General features: G+C 39.8%; 3 protein-coding genes across 6 annotated transcripts in view; 2 read left to right on the top strand and 1 right to left on the bottom strand.

Annotated features, from left to right (window-relative positions):
• Nucleotides 1-683: 683 nt before the first annotated feature.
• On the top strand, nt 684-10,986 carry LOC115419796 (leucine-rich repeat neuronal protein 1-like). Its single transcript, XM_030134819.1, has 2 exons — nt 684-1,038; nt 7,824-10,986. The coding sequence occupies exon 2, from the start codon at nt 8,076-8,078 to the stop codon at nt 10,221-10,223; it is 2,148 nt and encodes a 715-aa protein (XP_029990679.1). The 5' UTR covers nt 684-1,038; nt 7,824-8,075; the 3' UTR covers nt 10,224-10,986.
• A 480-nt stretch (nt 10,987-11,466) lies between these two features.
• sumf1 (sulfatase modifying factor 1) lies at nt 11,467-17,597 on the bottom strand. Its single transcript, XM_030134065.1, has 9 exons — nt 17,212-17,597; nt 16,181-16,354; nt 15,946-16,020; nt 14,758-14,840; nt 14,430-14,552; nt 14,206-14,320; nt 13,417-13,530; nt 13,269-13,328; nt 11,467-11,935 (listed from the first exon to the last, which is right to left on the bottom strand). The coding sequence occupies exons 1-9, from the start codon at nt 17,470-17,472 to the stop codon at nt 11,834-11,836; spliced, it is 1,107 nt and encodes a 368-aa protein (XP_029989925.1). The 5' UTR covers nt 17,473-17,597; the 3' UTR covers nt 11,467-11,833.
• A 322-nt stretch (nt 17,598-17,919) lies between these two features.
• The window catches only part of itpr1a (inositol 1,4,5-trisphosphate receptor, type 1a), a 77,605-nt gene continuing 76,742 nt past the window's right edge, over nt 17,920-18,782 (top strand). For 2 of the 4 annotated variants that reach the window (XM_030134060.1, XM_030134062.1), the window contains exon 1: nt 17,920-18,083. The gene's annotated coding sequence lies outside the window, so the exon portion shown is untranslated. The remainder of the gene's footprint in view (nt 18,084-18,782) is intronic. The other 2 variants (XM_030134061.1, XM_030134063.1) reach the window with 1 other exon arrangement.

The following is an 18,782-nucleotide window of genomic DNA, read 5'->3' on the forward strand; positions in this document are numbered from 1 at the left end:
GTGGGGATTTGACTCCCTTGTGAAGACAAAATTCACAATGTAAATTATGAAGTAAGAATGTTAAGCATTGCTATAATGTTTGGGATAGGGTTAGACATATTATGGTGAGGATAAGTCTATGTAATGCCCCCTAAACACATGGAAGAACAATTTGAACAATGTTTTCATATATTGTTAAGTTGGACTACATTGTGGGGACTAAAGTACTGCACCACAACGTTCTGAGGCGTAAGATTTAAAAGTCAGGCTTTGAATTGTAATGTACAATATGTTATTTAGTAAGATGTCCCCACATATATACAGACAAGAATGTGTGTTTGTGTGCATTGTGTTAGACAGACAGACTGAGAGACAGACAGAAAGTCAGTCAGACAGACAGAGACTCATTAGATCTACTTTAAAGTCCATTTCATTTAAAAATGATTCTGAATTATTAATTCATTTTCACATTAAATTTATATCAACCGTGGGTCCCATTTCTTTTGATATCATCGCTTCCAATAAGATTCAAGCTCTTCCTAAATGATCCCGAACAACTTGGCTGCAGAAACGGTGACAGAACTAAAAGGAACACTCATACACTTCAGTTCTCTCCTTTCACGCAGATGCCACTGGTTCTAGGACAGGCTCCGTGGCTTCGGTTGCGCTTGGCAGGCTCGTGGCCGGTAGGGTGGGACTTGTGTATAGTGGTGATGACAGAACAGATGGTGTGGTTGCTTGTTTGGGCTCTGCTGTCGGTGTCAGACGCGTTTGAGTCCAGCTGACCTGCACCAGGCAGATGCTCGTCACTGTGCGCTGCAGCGTCCACACTCCTGAAGTATCACCGCGTCTCCAGCAGAGGAATCACAGCAGCTTTATTCTTATCCGGCTACTGTTGGCCGCTGATAAGATTTATTTGATATATTACGGCTGATTATTCACATTCCTAAACATATTCTGCAAACCTTGCGTTATCACCTCGGAGCTGCGGATTTACTGCATGGGTCAGATACAGTAGCCTGCAGCAATCTGGTGTACGGAAGAAACAGCGCTTCATAGGTGAGATCCGTCTGTTTATTTAATGCATGCTCCAAAAAATAAAAAAAAATAAAAAAAATAAATAAAAAATAAATTGATAGACATTTCCATCGAATTTCTGCAACTATTTCTTGAGTTTGTTTTTCTGCTTAGTGTAAAGGGACCGCAATTTTTGCAGCGAAACGCTAATAAAGTAGATGAAATCAGCATTTATACGCTTTAAGAAATGCAAATGATCACCAAAGATTAAAGGAAAGAATAACACGCTCTGTCCAAGCGATGTGGGTTTTGTTCAGCGCGTGTTACTACCGAAAGGTATGAAGTCACACGGGCTTCACCAAACAAAAGATTTCAAACAGAAAATGTTGAGATAAAAAAAAATGTTCACATTTTCAGTGAGTGGTCGACCTTTATCGATAAATGCACATTGCAGCCTAGTTTGGTTCAATAAAACAAATCATTCTGGAGCGGTGTGATTTGCAAGGACACTGGTTTGCAGTCAACCTACAGATAAAATGCATTAATGATGTGAACCTTTACTAAATCGATGATATTGACAAATACTAACTGACTTAAGATCTGGAGGGAAACAAAGGCAGAATGAACCAGGTATCTATGCATTGGAAGCCACTGCACTTTAGTGATCACAAGGTAAATGTTAGTGTGATTGTAGTGAGTGTCTGAAGGGCTCATTATTAAAGCTGCAATCCTGGCAGCATCCATGACATTATACTGCACTGTGATACTGGGCTGAACTAACAATGTAGAGTAACATTTACATCAACTGCAGCATCACTTGCCTGTGCAGTGGAATAGGGGCTACAGCATATGCTTCATCACATATTTGTATGCTCAAGGGCCAGGAAATTGTCAGCTGTAAGTGGAAACACAGAGCAGAAGACAAGACAATCCAGTGTTTCTACACAGAAGTTTGAGAGAACAGGGTGAGTCCCATTGTTGGGGTCACCTTTGTCAAATAGGCTCTGTTGTTTCGGCTGCTGCATTACAGCACCACCTGTTACCAAGATCTCGAACAGCACAAAAAGAGTCCATCTACAGCTTTCATAGACTTTGACTGAGAGCAGTGCAACATTGTGCATTTCACAATTTGCTTTCTAGCACTCTTGATCACACAGTTTAGTGTAGTTAACTTTGTCTAAGCAACTGATCTAGATAACAATGGTATGAGAGTCAGAGAAACTGTGGCAGCTTCCCCCCAGTTTCAACAATACACAGAGGCGTATCTCACCAGCTGTAATGAGTAGTGTGAAAACATGCTGAATCAAAGACCGTCTTGGTGTGTCTGTGAATTTGGGTCGAAGCCATTGTCAGACATAGGTCCTTAAAATGCAGCATGTGCTGGATCTTGGGTTTCCACAGCAGTGGAGGTGGGGCAGATGTCGCCAGCTTGACCTTCTTGCTTTGTGAGCATTATCTAAAGGAGCATGAACATGGAGACATGGGGAGGTTTTGTTAAGATGTTATATCTAGGTCTGCTATTGTGGCCTCCTTTGTTTTTATTAGGAATAAACTTTTTTGTATACCACTTAGACTTTTAAAAACATGGACTAGCTACTTTAAGGTTTTTCATAATGCTTGTGATTACAATTATATGTTTCTATCTGTTTATTGTACTTCAAAAAGTTACATTAGATGTTTTAAAATTACTTACATGTATAAAATCAAAGTGCAACTAAAACAATGACAAAGTTAGTCAACAAATAAATGCAAATGACTGAAAATCTATCAGTAATAATGGCAAAATAACTTTTTTTAGGGGCCTGTTTTACTGTCCAAGTTAATTTCCCTTGACCTCTGCAGTGTTCAAGCAGGGATTCCCCTAAGATTGGACCCTTTGGCACAATCAGAATGATTGATCAATGCTTCAGTGACAACGTATTGGCTTTTCACAGACCTTGCCACTGTAAGAAGTGATGAAATGAAGGGGGAGGTTGAGGGCAAAAAGGGAAGAGGAAAAATTGAAACTCAGTGAAGAAAAATTATGTCAACATCTATCCCAGTTCCATTGGGAAATAAAGCAACTGTATGGATTTGCAGTAAATAGGAGTACACAGACAGTTTACCACACTGCAACTTCTAAACCTTTATAGCGCCAGATAAAAACACAATTACAGCATTCGGCACACTTTTGTACATTCCAGACATACTACAGAATCTTTTCATTGTACCTTCAGCAGCTCTGTTTCACTTTCAGCTCAGGGGTTTCCTCTCGTGGCTTTCAAAATGAAGCAGAGCTCTTCTTCCTCTCCCTCTTTACTTTCTCTCTCCTTTCTGACTCAGTGGACGTGCATCCTTCTCCTCCTCGGCTCTACACCTCTGCCATCAGCAGCTGCACCAAAGCCCTGTGTGATGTGAAGTGAGACGCTTGCATACTAATGGAGTAGGAACAGGATGTCTCTCAGGCAGGCCAGTGCAGTGAGGACAGCGAGAAAACATCAGGCAGTGTTACTTAGTGTCCAGCCTCCTCATATAAACTATCAACACGGACTGTCTTCAAAACAGAAAGCTTTAGTGCTGAAATGTGGAAATATTTTATTGTAATGTCATACAGTATGACATGGATAAGGATTAAGACATGTGAGTGTAAGTGCATGATAGTTGCACTTAGCGGTCAAGGTGCACACACAACTGTACCCTGCACACGTTCGTATTTTATCTGATAGGTGTGTGTTGTAGTCACCTTCTTGTACCAGTGTCAACTCTCATGTTCCTTTAACTGCCTGATATCTCTAATAGCTGTCTTCTCATTTCTTCTCATTTGGTTATGAAACAGACATGCCGGTGGCATAGGCGTTGCTATGGTGATAGCATGTCTGTGAGCCTGTTGTGTGGCTGCTGATTCAGAAACACTGCTTACATTTTGCACCCAGTGAAAAGGGCCTAAAGAGAGGGGGAAAGCGTTACATCCTATGAAAAATTATGCGGCATGCTTTCAAGTAAGGTTCCTCTTGGTTGCACCAGTGGCACATCTAGTAAAAGCAGAATTCCTAATAAACTCTTAAAACCTGGGAAGTGAGGGAAAAAAAATTAAGATATCTTAGAATACAAAAATGACCTTTTTTGATAGAATACTATTTGTGTCAATGTTCACCAAACAAAGGTCTTTCCATCTGAGAACAGTGATGGCCACTTATAGTCAGATACACTTTGATTTAAAGAAAAACTCAGACCTGCATCTGACTGAAGGTCTGTGTTTCTTTGGTGACTATGATTATCTTCATTACCCCATGTATTATCCAGAGATCCTGTCGCATAAATGCATTTATGAGGTCTTGGCATGAAGCAGAGAAAGCTCATTATGTCCCCCAATTACATCTCCAGTCTTTCTTTGAACCCCAGGGCCAGTGTTTCTCTGAAGGTTCATCGTATCTTGCGAGACGATATGTGTTTTATATATGTAATGTGTACTTAGATGAAAACCTCATAAGGACTGGGTGAGCAAAGAGAATAAATCCCTCCTGCTAGAGGCTTCAATTCAGACAGTCAGCTGGATAATGCCAAGCTGTTGAGGGATTTTTCTGTCTCCGTCTAGGCGGGTGTGTATGCATGCATGTCACAGTGTATAAGTCAAGTTAGAATGGGAAAACTGATGGTGTATTCTCTATAACTGTGGAGAGGTGTGTGGTGTAGATACATGCGTATTCATGCGTATTATTACGTTCAGTTCTTTGTGTAGTGTCTTTGCTCTCTGCTGCTTCCGCCAACAGATTAACAATAGATTTTCAGGATATAGTTGCAAGGACACAACTGGTCCAACCCTGCTTTGGGAACAAGAGAATTAATCTGAGGCATAATCTGTGTTGCATTTTAGAGTACAATAGTGCACAAAGGGGTTTTTTGGACCAACAGAATTCTATATAGCATACTGCTATAACAAAGTGCACTCTTTTAGCTTTGAATTTGAGGATATATTGCAAAAAAAAGAGTATTTTCTTATTTCTAGTCAAAATATAGTATCACACTGAAAATAAGACATAATCACCTAAAGAGTAACTTTTCAGTGAGATATAAGAACTTATTTTTAGACAATAGATCTTGAAAATCTTATTTCAAGAAATTTTACCAAGATAATTTTCACTTGTTCCATTGGCAGATTTTTTTTTGCTTGAATTAAGCAAAATAGAAAATTCTTGAATTAAGCAAAAAATCTGCCAATGGAACAAGTGAAAATTATCTTGGTAAAATTTCTTGAAATAAGATTTTCAAGAAATTTTGTCTAAAAATAACTTCTTATGTCTCACTTACAAGTTACTCTTCAGGTGACTGTGCCTTATTTATATGTGATAAGATATTTTGACTAGAAATGAGAAAAATACACTTTGTAAGATTTAGATTTTTGCAGTGTAAACATTGTTGCCCATGAAGACCGAATAGAATGTTTTTACCCCTTCACATAGAAAAAAAAAAAATTATTCTTGATAGATAAAGTGTAACTGGGTATGTATGTTGTGGTATATGATGTGTATAAATATATAAAAAAAGAGGAATATCTTTCATAACAAAATTATTCTAAATTTATGGGCAACAATGTATTTTCTTGTCATAAGTTAATAAGTTAACAAATACAGATAATTAAGTATTTCTGCAACAGTGGTTTGTCAAACAGTTCTACTAATCAAACATACATGAAATGTAACCGCTATATCATTTTATATCACTTAATCACATTTTTTTCCTGCAGCTTTTAAGTACAACTTTGTGTACTACAGTGATTATGAATTAGGCTATTACTGAAAAAGAGCATATGTGCTCAGCAGAGCTTCCTTGGGTCAATCGGGTCAACACACACACACACACACACAGCATGAGATAGGTGGGACCGGATACAGACCCCCACAGTACTGCCAGCCTGCCAGAAACCTGGTGCCAGGTGTCTGAGTTTTATGGCCTCAGCATGAAAGCAGCGATTTCTCCGCCTGTCTCCTTCAATTTAATACTCGAGCAGCAAAACACATGGAGAAAGAGAGAGGAAAGACAAATGTATTTCTTAAGTAGCTCTATTTACCAAGATAACTGTGAAAAAGTTTAAATGAGAGGCGAGTTGAATGGATTATTTGAGAGGTGTAATGATGGATAATTAAGGAGAAAATGGGGTGACATTTCACCCAGAGAAAGTTCACATCCTTACTGTTACGCTTCAGTCACACTGAGGGGATCATTTAGATCAGTGTGAGTGTGACTGGGTCATTGCAGAGACAGGCCATCTGATACCAGGTGTCTAATGCCTTTTGACTCAATGAGAAATACACATGGATGTACTGTCATGCTTAATGTATCCTATATCTGAATTCCCTCCCTTTGGCGGAGTTGAGAAAAGCTGCTTTTGTAGTACAGCATGGATCTGCTGCCATGTTCACATTTCTAGAAAGATTCCTGTTTTATTTTTTTCTGCATAGTTCAGTGTTCCTGTTTGTTAAGCTGCTTTACTACTGTACATGCAAATGGGGAAGAAAACTGTCAGCACATTGCAGGGTGAGAACAGACAGCAGATGAAAGGAAAAGGAAAACAGTCTGTATCTGTTTTATGTTAATATTGAAAGAACATGTCAGTTTTGATGTGAAACAAAATAGACCCAACTACATACATTGGATGCTGAACTTGAAGATGTTTTGCAACAAAAAGTGTGAATTTTATGGGAGCGAGTGTGTATCACAGCATAAGCTTAGACACAGTGTTTAATTTTTAACAAGAACAGCTTCTCTGTTTCTATGTTTTAATTCCTCTCTTACTTATGTAAGCTATTGTGTACTGTAGGATAATTATTTGTTTTTGCTGTTGTAGATAATTGCCATTTTTGACAACTCCCCCATTACACTCATCAAATGACTCATTCAGAAACACACAGACACAGATACTTGGCACACAAACCAAGTAGAATGTTCTGTTATTAGCTATCGGTCTAAAAATTCAATTTCAGAGGTAAAGATAAATTTTTATTATTGTTTGCACAAATGATGACATGAATCGTTGTCACCATTGCTCATGTCATATTTGCTTATAGTAAAGTGCATTTTAAAGATGTTGAATGTGTATGACTGCTTCCCATGAGGCAGTATCATAAGTACTAAGTGATTAACAGTGAAGAGCACAAACTCCCTGTATATTAATCCTGTTGTGTAATGGGCTCACAGCCAGAGATGCCGACTGTGCCCACCCTGTGCACTAATTTGGGAGGATCACTGATACCAAGCTGGTACGCAGATAATCTAGCCAGCTTACAGAGGAAAACTTGTATGTAATCACTGAAGAGATACATATGGACATATATGGACATCAGGAAAGAAGAGCTACTAACAGGAAACAGAGCAGTATACTTACATACACCCACATTTTTGGCATTTACAGAGCATAGTTTAGTTTTATTTTAGCTTTTCAAGAACATTTTCATAACGGTTTCATAACTGTTACTGGTTTTGTAACAGCCTGGTAATGACAGTCTGTGGGATGACACTGTGGAAAATTGACACTTGCCTTAGTTTAGCCCCCGTCACTACTGTTCTTTCTATATTTTATATTAGGATTAATATTTTTTTTGGCATAGAATCTACCTTTGTGTTGTCAAAAGTGTTTTATATTACAACTGCTGCAGTTTGTGTCATAAAACCTTGGGAAGCATGCTTTTGAAATGGTCTATTAGTTTCATAAGTAAATAGGCAATAAAAATAAATATCTTTCGTTGTTTCTGTATGCTGTTCTTTTTGTTGTTCTCTCTAGGTGTGCTATCTAATCCTCCTATTTGCAAATGGATTATGAAGAGCTTTAACAACTTTTTTTTGTCTTTCAGGTGTATTCTGCTAAACCCTGAGGTGTGCAAGTGAGATAAGTGTAAAAATCTCAGAGGAGGCTTGGACCAGATGTTCTACTGGCATTCTTTCTGCAAGTACATTTCTCTGGATTAGACATCATCACTTGGGAAAGTGCCTACAGCAGCTAGGTAGCAGCAAAGGAGACTAATGCTCATGAAACTTCCCTACAGGCCCTTCTCCAGAACACTGCCTCTCATCTAAGCTTCCTGTGAGCAGAGAGAGCAGCCAACATGGCGCTCAGCCTTCTGCCTTGGCCTCCTTTAATCTGGCTGTATGCGGGGTTGTTTTTTTCTTTTTTGTCACCAACACATGGCAAAGAGTGTCCTCGTTTATGCGTATGTGAGGTCCGACCCTGGTTCACCCCTCAGTCAACCTACAAGGAGGCAACTACTGTGGATTGCAATGACTTGAGGCTCACACACATCCCCACCAACCTGTCCACAGATACCCAGGTGTTGCTTCTCCAGAGTAATGCCATCTCTCACACCAATGGGGAGCTGGAGGTGCTATTCAACCTGACAGAGTTAGACCTGTCCCAGAACAACTTCAGCACCGTGGAAGCTGTGGGGCTCACAAGCATGAACCACCTGACCACACTGCATCTAGAGGAGAATCAGATCACCCAGTTGCCAGACCATTGCCTGAAAAACCTCTCCAACCTCCAGGAGCTCTACATCAACCACAACCAGATAAGTGCCATCTCTCCTCGAGCATTCGGTGGACTGCATAGCTTACTCCGCCTCCATCTTAACTCCAACAAACTACAGGTCATCGATAGTCGCTGGTTTGAAGAGACACCCAACCTTGAGATCCTCATGATCGGGGAGAATCCAGTCATTGGTCTCCTTGACATGAACTTTAAACCTCTTGGAAGCCTGCGGAGTCTGGTTTTGGCTGGCATGGACCTCACTGATGTTCCAGCTAATGCTTTTGTTGGCTTGGAAAACCTTGAGAGCATTTCATTTTATGATAACAAGCTGGTCAGAATCCCTCAACTGGCCCTTCAGAAAGTTCCTAATCTGAAATTCTTGGATTTAAACAAAAATCCAATTCACAAAATCCAGGAAGGAGACTTCAGGAACATGTTACGTCTCAAGGAGCTGGGAATCAACAATATGATGGAGTTGGTGTCTATTGACCGCTATGCTCTGGACAACCTACCAGAACTGACCAAGCTTGAGGCCACCAATAACCCTAAGCTGTCATATGTCCATAGGCTGGCCTTTAGAGACATGCCCTCCTTGGAGAGCTTGATGCTAAACAGTAACGCTCTCACTGCCCTTTACCAACACAATGTGGAAGTGTTGCCTAATCTTCGGGAGATCAGTGTGCACAGCAACCCATTGCGCTGTGACTGTGTAATTCAGTGGATGAGCTCCAACAGGACCACAGTGCGCTTCATGGAGCCCCTGGCCATGCTTTGCACCTCCCCACCAGAGCTCAGGGGCCAGCGTGTTCGAGAGCTACGGCTGGTGGAGTCTCCAGAGCAGTGCCTACCTCTCATATCCCACGACACCTTCCCCAGCCACTTGAACCTTGAGCTAGGCATGAGTGTCAGTCTCGACTGTAGGGCCATGGCTGAGCCAGAACCTGAGCTCTACTGGGTGACTCCGCTTGGTAATAAAATCACCACAGACACTGTCTCAGAGCGATACCACTTGAGTAGTGAGGGGACTTTACGACTTTCCCACGTGCAGGTGGAGGATTCTGGTCGTTACACATGTGTAGCCCAGAATACAGAGGGGGCTGACACACGTGTTACCACCATCCGAGTGAATGGGACCCTGCTTGAAAGTGCCCAGGTGATGAAAATCTATGTTAAACAAACTGAGTCCCACTCTATTCTGGTTTCCTGGAAAGTCAATTCTAATGTCATGACCTCCAACTTGAAGTGGGCATCAGCCACCATGAAGATTGACAACCCCCACATCACCTATACAGCACGTGTCCCTGTAGATGTTCATGAGTACAACCTGACACATCTTCAGCCAGCCACTGAATATGAAGTGTGCCTGACAGTCTCCAACATCCACCTACAGACACACAAGTCTTGTGTAAATGTGACAACACGCAGTGCTACCTTTGCCCTGGACCTGTCAGACCAGCACCCTAGTGCTGCGGTGCTGGCTGTCATGGCAACGATGCTGGCTTTCATTAGTCTGGCCACTGTGGGGGTTTACATGGCTCGTAGATGGAAGAGAAAAAACTACCACCACTCCCTGAAGAAGTACATGCTGAAGACCTCCTCCATCCCTCTGAATGAGCTTTACCCTCCACTCATCAACCTGTGGGAAGCTGATGGTGAGAAGGACAAGGATGGCAGCACAGAGGGAAAACCCTCTCCTGTTGACACGACACGTAGCTATTACATGTGGTGAGGATTTAGTGAGGAGGCCTGGCTGCCTCTCAAGCAGCACAAAAAGACACACTTTTGCCATTTTAGTGCAAAAGTCAAAGTTGCAAATGTTTTGTACTCTCAGCTTTGCTAACAAGAGGCAGAGTGAACAAGGACAGGATTTTTATTAGTATAGCGTATCGCCTTTGTTTGATTCTTTTCTCTTATTTCTTAAGTGTTTTGGACTCTCCAAGACGGCAGCTGTACTTAGCCTCCAGGTTGTCTTAGTTGCTATGCTGTTTCTGTGGTGCATTTTTGAATCACTTTTGTTCAGGTTAATAATACAGCAGCAGGGCCAATGGCCTTATTGCAACATTAGTAGAGGTCAGTGTTTCTTTCTCTGTTCTGTAAAACAGGTAATCTGTTGTGCACTGATAGATTATGGAGTTCGTATGAACTTCATTTAAAAGCTGACAGTGGGGTTTAGATTTATTAAACTGTCTACTGAATGTTAGCAATTGTGCAGTAATGTTGTATCAACTATACCTTCAAACTTTATGATTTAAACTTCTAAGAGGAATAGGAATTTAGTTTGCTTATAAATGTGCTGTTAAATGCTAGAAATACAAATGTTTGTTAAAAACATTTTGATGTTTTTTTTTTTTTTTTTTACTGAAGTGCACTAGAAATGTCCCTTCTCCAATTTAATCTCTCATATTTTGCTAGATTTTTTCGTTAACTGCTTAGTTTATTTTTTTCACATGCAATATGTATACGGAAGAAGTCAAAATAAATAATTTTTTGGATCTTTTGGAGACATCTGGTCTTTCTTACCCCCCCCCCCCCCCCCCCCAAGAATTACAAGATATTTTCAGTTAAGACAGGCTACGTTACTTACTAGTGACACATACTGTTGGTTTCATGTGGATTCTCAATCCCATATATCAGAACGACTTAAGCCCATTTCAGTCCAAAACTGACTGAATCAGCTTTACACTGTCACAGTGCTCAGTGGCCTGAAACATCCTCAAAGAGCTTATATGACATCTTAACTTTGCAATGTGTGCACAGACAGACAGACAGACAGACAGACAGACAGACAGACAGACAGACAGACAGACAGACAGATAGATAGATAGATAGATAGATAGATAGATAGATAGATAGATAGATAGATAGATAGATAGATAGATAGATAGATAGAGAGATATGCATGTGCTGCCCTCTGGTGGATATTTTAAAATCACAATGCAAAAAGTCCCATAATGATTGTAATATTTTTTTTAATTGCAAAAAACAAGAGGTAGAAAATTGCCTCCTTTTCAGGTAACTTAAATTACACACAAAGAAAAAAACGAGTCTGATCCAACATGACAATACATTACAATACTTTTACAACATTTTCACTGTCATAAACACAGCATAAATATCAGACTTTTAATTCACATCTTAGCAAAAAGTTTTTAAAAATACATCAGGTTATAAAATCAAGGGCTTTGACAATGTCCCCAGGAATATAAGATGTCCTGGATTCTCATGGTTTAATCTCTGTCTTGTTTTCAATACTTCACTGTTAAATTTAAGGATACATTTGTGCTCACATTGGGGATAGGGTGTTACTGTATTCCATGTTGTAAGTCGTAGCAGATCTGGTCATCGCTGCTCCTGGGAGACACAGCGGAAACCTACATTGGAGGATGAGCTGTCTGGAGTGTTCTGGCTTCGGGCTGCACATCGGTACCTGTAGCAGTATGACTAAGGGAAGGACGCAAATCATTTCATGTCAATTAATACATACAGCAAAGAAAAATGTGTTATATTAAACAGAAACAGGAGACAAATTTCCCATTCAGATGTATTTCTATCTTTCTAAGCTTGTCCCTTGCTCTCTTTTATACTGTATTCATATGAAACAAACAGACCATTGTGCTGAGGACTTGTCAACCACTGGTGGTGGCAAGCGAGCTGTACTGGTCACTAGTTTTAAATGGAGTAATGTAGAAAATGTACATACTGCGTTGATATACATTCTTTCATATTAATTATTTATATTATATATTTTTAGAATGCCTCTATTGTCATTGCATTAAAAATACAATGAAACCGGGGTGCCACTCCAGTAAGATGCTTCATTAAATTAACACATGCAATTAAACAAAAAGATAGATACAGTCGTGGAAAAAATAGTTAGACCACCCTTGTTTTCTTCAATTTCTTGTTCATTTTAATGCCTGGTACAACTAAAGGTACATTTGTTTGGACAAATATAATGATAACAACAAAAATAGCTCATAAGAGTTTAATTTCAGAGCTGATATCTAGCTATTTTCCATGGTTTTCTTGATAATAACCAAAATCACTTAAGTTCTTACATCAATAGTTATGGCATTATACTGCCAAAAACAGTGCTTTTAGGCATTCTATGTTTTATTTTCTGTTTTAGTCACATGATACACACAGGAGTTAGTATTTAATTGCATAACCATTGTTTCTGATGACTTTCGATGGTTTAATATTTTTCCATAAGTGTGCACATGAAAAAAAAACTCATATATTGACACATAAATTAAAAAAAAGATAAAATAATGTTATGATACTCTACAGAAAGTGCTGGGTATCTGCATCAGCAGAAAGGTTTAGCTTTATTTAAGACTGTTGCTGCATGCGTCTCTAATTTGCATAAAAAACATGCAGAAAAAGTGAACAAAAGGCATGGCATGGCATGGAAAATACTTTAGCCTCTCATTTCCCAGCATTAAAACAGAAAGAACAGAGGAGAGGCTGCATATTTCCTCTGTGCTCAGACAGACAAGGAGCTCACAGATAACTCACTGGAAATGCTGATGTCAGAGCAATTGTCAAAGAGTCCAGTACATGATATAAACAGGTTTTTGCCACTAGACAGTAGTATTTATAAAATGTCCTCACAGCCCACAGAATCCATCCACACAATGACCTTTGTAAATAACATTTCTGGTTCACATCCCTCATTCAGTGTCGGATTTTGGAGTTTCTCCCTTTGAATTTTACAATGTATCTTGAGATAAAATCTATAGAGATTACTTAGCATAGAAATGGTTGCATTCACCTTGTGGCACATGTAAGATCCTCCTTTCTTCACCTTGTCTGTGCCCGATGGAGGACCCTTCTGAAAATGAGGAGTGGGACACATGAGTGCAAAAACTAAACCTTACAAATTCCAGGACAGCAAGGACAAAAATGTAATGTGTTATTACTGGGTTATGTTTGTGGTCTGTGGTGTGATGCACAGTCCACCAGTCAGATGTCCATTCCCATGCATTTCCCACCATGTCATACAGGCCAAATCCATTGGCAGGGAAGGACATAACCTGCAGGACATACACAAAACAATGCCACATTGAGGTAGATTGTGGTTTTAAAAGAATATTCAGACAAACCGAATAAGTGACTTTCCCCCTGGAGTTCAATACAGTTCATCTGTATCTGTAACTACACTCTTGTTTCTACTTGAAACACTGAATAACATGTTTGAGCACTATGGCTGTAGGGGTGTGAACTATGAAAATATTTGTGGTTATCGCAGCATAATCACATGAATCTGAGTGGAACTTCCAAGAATAAATGTTTAAAGAACACCTAAGAATTATTGTAAAATCTAGATTTTTTTCTTACTTGTTTTGTAGTCTCAAGCTGTTAGAGTGGGATAAAAGTCTTAAAAATGATAAAGATATGCATAAACCTATATTTGTTTACAATCAGAATGATTATTTAACTTCAGCAGCTCACAGCCTTTAGGAATTTGACTACAAACATTCATAAGTGTAGTGAATGAAATGTGATTAATATCTGTCCCATTTAATCATTGGAACATAAAACGGCTGCATTTATGGACATAAAATGAGCTCTAATCTCTAGCACCTTTAATTTCCTGTACAATCTAGAACAAGTGAGTCAGTGATAAATCAAAACAACACTGTAAAGGAACCACGATGTCTCTAACATTTCCATTCTACAGCACTTCACAATAAATCACAGTCTCTTACCGGGGATGTTTTGATGTATCCATCCTCTTCAGAGTTATATGTGGGAAAATCTCCCTGCCAGAGGTTAGCATAGTGCTGTCCTTTAGGGTTCAACTTGTTCCCCCAGGGGTAAAGTCTATTTGCAGAAGCAGAACATGCAGTAGCTGTCCTATTAATATCAAAAAGGAAGCATACCGCTCATAGAACACTATTAGGTACAGTCACATAATTAGTAAATATTCTACCTGTCCCTTAGGCCACCCCTGCAGGCAAACTCCCATTCTGCCTCTGTAGGAAGTCTCTTATTGGCCCAGGAGCAGTATGTAACAGCATCTGTCCAGGACACATGCAGAACTGGATGATCCAGCCTACCAGAAACAGGTTTAAGTTAAATACTGGATTGCATTCATTAGAGGCAGCCTCAACTTTCAGGAATAAAACATACGAAACAGGAGAACATTTAAGGTTTCATTGGGGTGTAATATTGAGCTGAACAATCACAGGTTGATTAAAAATAATACTAACAAAAATACAACTTCTAATACAATATAGGCCATTTTATTTTTCATTTACTTGTCAATGATGTTTGAGTCTGGACCCTCTGGGTGCCTCCAATTTGCCCCCTTGACTGGAAGCCACCAGGGGGCAGCAGCCACCTGATGACAAAACAAAAGTACTGAGATTTACATTAAACATAACTCATGCGTTTGTCCAAATTCTCATACAAGCATCCATTTGTGTTTGTCTATTAGTGTCTGAAGTGGCCAGTTATCAGTTTATGGGACAGTTGAACCAAAGGATACACAACACCATCTCAGACACATGATCAGGCTGCACATGACAGCTGAGATGAAGCAGTAAATCCTCTGCTGCCTGGCTTTTGTCTATGTGATCAGGCCTCTTACAACCAACTCTTAAATTACAGTACTGTATGTCTTAATGTCCATCTAAAGCCAAAAATATGCACGACCTGAGGCTAGTACTTTGAAAGCTGTCCAGATAAAGGGTTAAGCACATATATTTCTGTAAAGACTTCAAATACATCATGCTGTGCTGAAAAGATGAAAGACAAATCACTGTAACATTCTCACACAAAATAAAACTTGAAAGGCATATAGATTTCTTACTTAACACACTGCCTTCAGACATGGCGTGTTTATGAAAATGTTGCTTTCATAATCACTCCTGTAGTTGGAGGCCACATATTAACTTGTTAGCTTGGGAAAATATATTTCATTGAATAACTTTGATACCATAACTAAGCATTTCTCAGCAGATAGACAGATGGATACAGCGACAGATATTTCTGTGATGTAATGCAAATAAAATATGGATTTGTGAATCATAGAATTCAAAGCCCATTTCAGTCTAAATCTAACTGAATAAAATCTAATCTAGACAGACAGACAGATAGATATGTCATCCAATTCATGCAGTCCTAATAAATGGGTAGTTTCCAGAAGCAGGAAGTAGTGCTTAAAACAAATGTGTGAACTTCTCCCCATGGCCCCATATACTCCATGTTTCCATGGCAACTGCAAAGAGTGAGTGTCCATCTGTGAACATTTACATGGTCACATGTACAAAGTGTATGTGTAAATGTTTGTATGTCGGAAACAGGCAGTGAGACCTTTCCTGTTGTGAAGTGCTTAAAAAGAAAGACTACAAAAGTACACTCCTAAAGACAGGGCTTCATACAAATGTAACATAAGAAAGTAGGTGATATAGGTTAGTGAAATGATTAATTATCAATACACTTACTGCTTGGGTGATTTGATTCTTTATGGTCTCACTCAATATCCCCTCAAATACAAATGAATCTCCAAATTTCTCTGCCTAGCACAAAAACAGAAACATTGTTAGCAAAGTTAAAGCCATTAACATCACCTTATTCCAAGAAGCACATGAAAAAAATTACTTGACTTGTTTTGTTATTCAGATATGTTCCGAGGAAGTTAACAATGCAGCTTATGTCGTATCACATGTTATCCAGTACCTCAGTTATGTAACCTGTGGCATTGACAAAGGCTTCAAATTGTTGGTTTGTGACTTCCTGGATGTCCATGTAGAAGGAGTCCACATGCACCAGCCTTTGTGGACCCTCACCATCTGCAGGGATGCCTGGGTTGTCTGTTCCCATCAGAAACTCTCCTCCAGTGATCAACACCATCTGCATGCCAGTTTGAAGAAAAGGCTTACATAATTAAAAGGATTAAGAGCCTTTAAAAAGACTGGAAAACTTAATCTCATTTGAGTGCACTGATTGTTTTGGGAATGATGTGAGGCTGCACAATACCTGCATCATCAGTACAATTAAAAATGGTATTATGCAATCATAGCAACAGCATGTAAAGCCACAATGACTACGTATACCGATACAGATAGGCTATACAATGAATATCTATATCAGTATCTATATAAATAAAAGTTAGCTCTTATACGCAGAAACCTGACAATTTATCAACTCATTCCATCTTTCAGTTTTACACTATACTATCAGTAATATCTCCCACACTGAGATAAGTTGAACATACTGTGAATAGTGCATGGCATGTAATCTAATATTTCTCACACTTATTACACAGGCAGCTTGCAAATCCTGAAAACAGTCTGATGCCTCATCTTCAGGTGTATACACCACTGGGGAGACTGACAAACCCTATTCATGAACTTTAATCCCTCTAAAGTAAGCTTAAAATAACCTATTGATAAAGTTAGACAGAGGTATTAAGTACATAGGCTTAACTCAGAGTACAATCCTCCAAAACACTTGGAACCAAGTAATAAGCAAATTAAATAAACATTTATACACTGAATAAAAAAACCTTGCCAAGTGTGTTGAACACCACTTGAGAAAACAGCAGGTCATGAGCGCATTCCTTACTTACTATAGTAACAATCTGCTCTTTAAAACTGTCATCATTTTTCAGTGTCTTGCTCATGGGAACTTCAGTAGTGCAGGTGTCTATTCTGGACACACAGCAGGAAGAAGTGCTGACTAAAACTGTAAAATCTAACTCATTTTACCTGACTTTGCACTCTTCTCTCATCTCCCTGTGCCTCAGGCGGTCTGTCGTGGACTTCTTTGGAGTATTTGACAGCTGGGTGGACCGTTGCGGTGCTCTCCTCCACGGGCTCCACGGCAGCGGCTCTCTTCAGGTTTTCACAGCCGCAGCCCGCTGCTGTTTGCGGGGCTGCGTTTCCTGACTCAGCACCGCATGAAGTTTGAAAGGACAGCAGAGTATTTGAACAAGTGAACACGAAAAACAGGGCAAAATTGCGCAGCATTCTTGCAGCTCAAAATCTACTCATGTTATTACTACAGTCGCTTCCGCAAAGTCACGTGGTTGGTCAGCTGACTGTGACGTAACGAGACGTAACTCTTTAATACCCAAGATAGTACATATCTGTTGTATTTTTTATTTTAACTCCTTTAAAAATGTGAATTATATTTTATAGGTTAGACTATACTATATTCCAGTTATCATTAATAGAAAAGTTTTTACTGTAAAAGCAGTCAAATAAACTTTTTTTTTTTTTTTTACATTTAAGTATCTCAATAGACTTTTTTGCACTAGATAAATCAAAGCCTTGTACTGGGGGAGATAAGTCACTGGTGATTTCCTCTGTGGTAGGATGACACCACGTGGACATCATTTCCCAGACATCAACACTGCAGCCGCTTGAGAAGAAGAAGTGGAAGGGGGACAGTCCGCTCCGGCAGCCACTGCCTCTGTGAACACAGCCCCGGAGCACCCAAGGTGACAGAGCTGTCCAAAAACTGGAGGATTACAGTCGCTGACGGCTGGATCTCGCCATCGGTCGGCGGAGGGGAGAGCCACAGTCATGTTGTCGTCTTCCAGTGAGAGTTGAACATCCGAGCGTTTACGACGGCCGAGGTAAAGTTGAGCGCACAACTTGAACAATTTGCCATCCTCTTCCTAGTATCAGCGCAGAAAAGGATTAAGCGTTTGTCTGTTCTCCTTAAATGGTAACTTCAATAGATCACCACTCAAGAACTGTGCTTTGAATTTTACACTCCGTCCAAATTGGCACTAGTGTTAAACAGTGTGATTGCGGATGCAGATTAAAACGCCTATTGAGGGTAACTCATGTTTTTTCTCAGTGTTTCGTACAGACCCAGCGGATGGATGTGCACTTAAGCTGTATAGCATCAGATCACTCATGTCGGTTTATTATTGGCGGTAGAGAAGAAAAAGCCAATGTTGGTTTGTTTATTTAATATTTAATCGATAACAGTGCCAGACAGTGAAGTGGAGCTCCTTTGCAGACATGTCTGCTCCTGCAGCGACCTGTTGCAGGTGCACAAAGCCTTTCTGTTGCTCCTAATCATGAGCTGTTCACCCCTCGGACACCGACCTAATCCACATTTTACTCCCCAAACTACAATTTCCTGCAGCTGCTATGCAAATTCATGCAGCCTGTCATTGGTAGTGACTGCAGCGACCTCTGAAAAATTACACTGCCATCTAAAGTGGAACATCTGTGGCTGTTTGCTTGGGGTTATTTTGTTATATTACTTAAAATAACTAGTCTCATTGTCACATCAGCAAAGTTTTGGGAATCCTTTAATGGTG

The sequence above is a fragment of the Sphaeramia orbicularis genome, chromosome 5 (assembly GCF_902148855.1).
Source record: "Sphaeramia orbicularis chromosome 5, fSphaOr1.1, whole genome shotgun sequence".
Classification (NCBI taxonomy): domain Eukaryota; kingdom Metazoa; phylum Chordata; class Actinopteri; order Kurtiformes; family Apogonidae; genus Sphaeramia; species Sphaeramia orbicularis.

Excerpts from the sequence above, each read along its gene's own strand:
- LOC115419796 (XM_030134819.1), top strand. The coding sequence starts at position 8,076 with ATGGCGCTCAGCCTTCTGCCTTGGCCTCCTTTAATCTGGCTGTATGCG.
- sumf1 (XM_030134065.1), bottom strand. The coding sequence starts at position 17,472 with ATGCTGCGCAATTTTGCCCTGTTTTTCGTGTTCACTTGTTCAAATACT. Across the intron at positions 16,021-16,180 it reads CCACAGGTTACATAACTGAG|GCAGAGAAATTTGGAGATTC; the intron begins GTACTGGATAAC and ends TTTTTGTGCTAG. Across the intron at positions 13,329-13,416 it reads CAGACCACAAACATAACCCA|AAGGGTCCTCCATCGGGCAC; the intron begins GTAATAACACAT and ends CCTCATTTTCAG.